The sequence below is a fragment of the Sinocyclocheilus rhinocerous genome, unplaced genomic scaffold (assembly GCF_001515625.1).
Source record: "Sinocyclocheilus rhinocerous isolate Xijiao unplaced genomic scaffold, SAMN03320098_v1.1 scaffold542, whole genome shotgun sequence".
Taxonomy (NCBI): domain Eukaryota; kingdom Metazoa; phylum Chordata; class Actinopteri; order Cypriniformes; family Cyprinidae; genus Sinocyclocheilus; species Sinocyclocheilus rhinocerous.
The window spans coordinates 178,073-180,573 of record NW_015638928.1 but is presented as its reverse complement, the minus strand read 5'-3'; the positions used below and the strand labels follow the sequence as shown (position 1 = coordinate 180,573).

General features: G+C 34.0%; 1 protein-coding gene across 1 annotated transcript in view; it reads right to left on the bottom strand.

The window, feature by feature from the left end:
• Window positions 1-2,501, bottom strand: part of iars1 (isoleucyl-tRNA synthetase 1) — a 102,003-nt gene that overhangs the window by 96,005 nt on the left and 3,497 nt on the right. The window contains exon 2 of the mRNA XM_016565274.1: window positions 2,359-2,485. Within this exon, the coding sequence (XP_016420760.1) occupies window positions 2,359-2,477 (119 nt within the window). The 5' untranslated portion in view covers window positions 2,478-2,485. The remainder of the gene's footprint in view (window positions 1-2,358; window positions 2,486-2,501) is intronic.

Sequence of the window (2,501 nt, the reverse complement as noted above, 5' to 3'; positions counted from 1 at the left end):
TGAATTTGGAAATAAAACTGATTTCATGGTGCCCTATAATTATAATTATTTTTTTTGTGGTAATAAAAATAGGTTTAAGTGAACAATAGCCTTTAAAATTACTTAAAATACATATATAATAGCAATGAGGCAATAATAATTAGTTCAAATAAAGTATCAAAAGCAAGAAACCATATGGTTTTATTGAACATAACTGTTAAAATACATAATGTATTATAAACAATAGAGCTAATGTAAATTACGCATTACAACAAGGGCCTGCAGAGGGCGCCAACGGCCTGATGATGGTTTACATTACGGTGTGATCTAATCCTTGTTTAATATTGACCAAGCATCATTTCATTCAAATGTCCACTTAATCTTTAATATCTGGCCATTTCTTTAGGACAGAAATGCTATAGCCACTGTAATTAAATGAATATGTGGACATCAAAACGTGTAAACTCAGAGTGAGGGTTTGAGCTTTTATTTTGAAACCGCGATGTATTCTCCTGTGTTTGCGTAGATTTATAAATGATTTACCTTACAAATCTGATGAAATGCCGCACGTTGCGTTCCCAGATGAATGTTATAATAAACCCAAACTCACAACAACATGCAGAGATGGAGTTTGAGACGCTCCACACATGTAAATGATATCAGTTCCTGTGGAACTACTGTGAACGGAGCCGCTGTGTGACGCACGTACTTAACCTACACGCATGTAAATAATTAAAGCGCATATACTGTATTAGAACTGCATCGCATATAATTAATTAAATGGTAGCGTTTGTGAATTCACAATTATGATTAATTATGATTTTTAAATGGGTTTAATATATCATGCAGCCTTGGAAAACAGTCTAATAATGTGTTTTATGGATTCTCGTCCGTGAAATGCGCCACTTCCGGTATTTTATAATCGCGACAACCCTACAATAAACACTTCAAATAAATAAATAACTGCAATCATATTATTGATGCTACTATCTATAAAACATCCCAATGGGGAAATACATTACTGCAATTCCACTGTTGATATTTTCTTATTTTACAGTAAAACTATGTTAGACAAAGCTAATTTAACAGCACATCATTGTCTACCTTAACCCTAAAGGAGCGACGTATCCTGGGGGATACAAACACTTGAGAAGCTGTGGGGAGAAGCAGGGAAAGTGTTGGTCTCGTTTCTTGGTTTCATGTTGAAAGGGTGTTTGTTGTGAATATTTAGATATATTGACTTTGTTCATACATTCTTTGTTTAGCTCACGGACAGCATTTAAACCTGCTCTAATCTACTCACCTCCGGTAAAGTTGATCTAGTTCACATATTTACACACGCTGGAGGGACTTACCTGTTTAAAAAGCTGTTGTTCAGCATTAGCTTATTAGGTTTACATTGAAATTTTATCAATTAAATGCTTACATTTTTTGTAATCTGTCTCGAAACGTTTGCATCTCAGGGGATACGTCGCACTTTTAAATCAAGATATAAAAACACATATATAGACTGTGATTTTGTGGCTTGTGTTTTAGAAAATCAAAAGCTTTTTGTAATCTTGACAAAACACATATCGTTGGAAAGGTCTGACAGTCAAGGTTCCATATTTGGTGACTGTTTTGTAATAGAAGTGATATTGTGACAGAAAATGATCGATTTGTGACAGAAAACTGCATCAAAGAAATTCAATAGAGTTTGTGTGTCACCCAGTGGTTATTTTTGGTATAGCGCCCAAACAAAATCTCACAGGAACCACAATTTTTGATGATATAAACTTCAAATTTGGAACATAACTTGGTTAGACATATGGCTTTGATTTTAAAGCAATTTTAAGTGCAACATATTTTTAAAAAAAGAATTATTTTATATATGTATACTACATTACCTTTATTGTAAACTTCTATAACTTTTTATACTTTCTTTTTTTGAAATGCTTTCACATCAGCAATAATCTGCTATGTGTCTTCTTTAAAAAGAGACCAAGCTTAGGTCTGTATTCCAAAGCGTTCAGGAACTACAACAGTGTTGTAACAAGCATTGATAAACAAGTGTTCTGTTTTCGGTGAATTTATACCAACAAAGGAGCGACGTATCTTGGGGATAACAAACATTAAAAATCTAATATAAAAGTCAAGTTTTGAATAAAAGCATGAAATTGTATTATTTGAGTTCCAATAAGATGGAAAATAGCAATAAATTAATTTTCTAATGTCTCTTTATGGTTTTGCCCTTTTTAGGGTTAAGGTCTGCCCTATTCATTTCCATTGTGCAATATATTGTATATATATTTTTTGGAATAACAAGGAAATGAGTAGAAATTAATTATTGCAATATAGCAACTTCGTACCATAGAGAGTTAAATAAGAGTAAAGTGAGACCTGGGCCGGTTCTTGCTCTGTTTGAGACACTCCTGGAAACAGTCCTTGTCCAGCCAGAGCTGCAGGATTCGCTCCTCCTCCGAAGGGAAGTGGATAGACTCTGGCACCACCTCCACCATTCTGAGCACTACACACACACACAC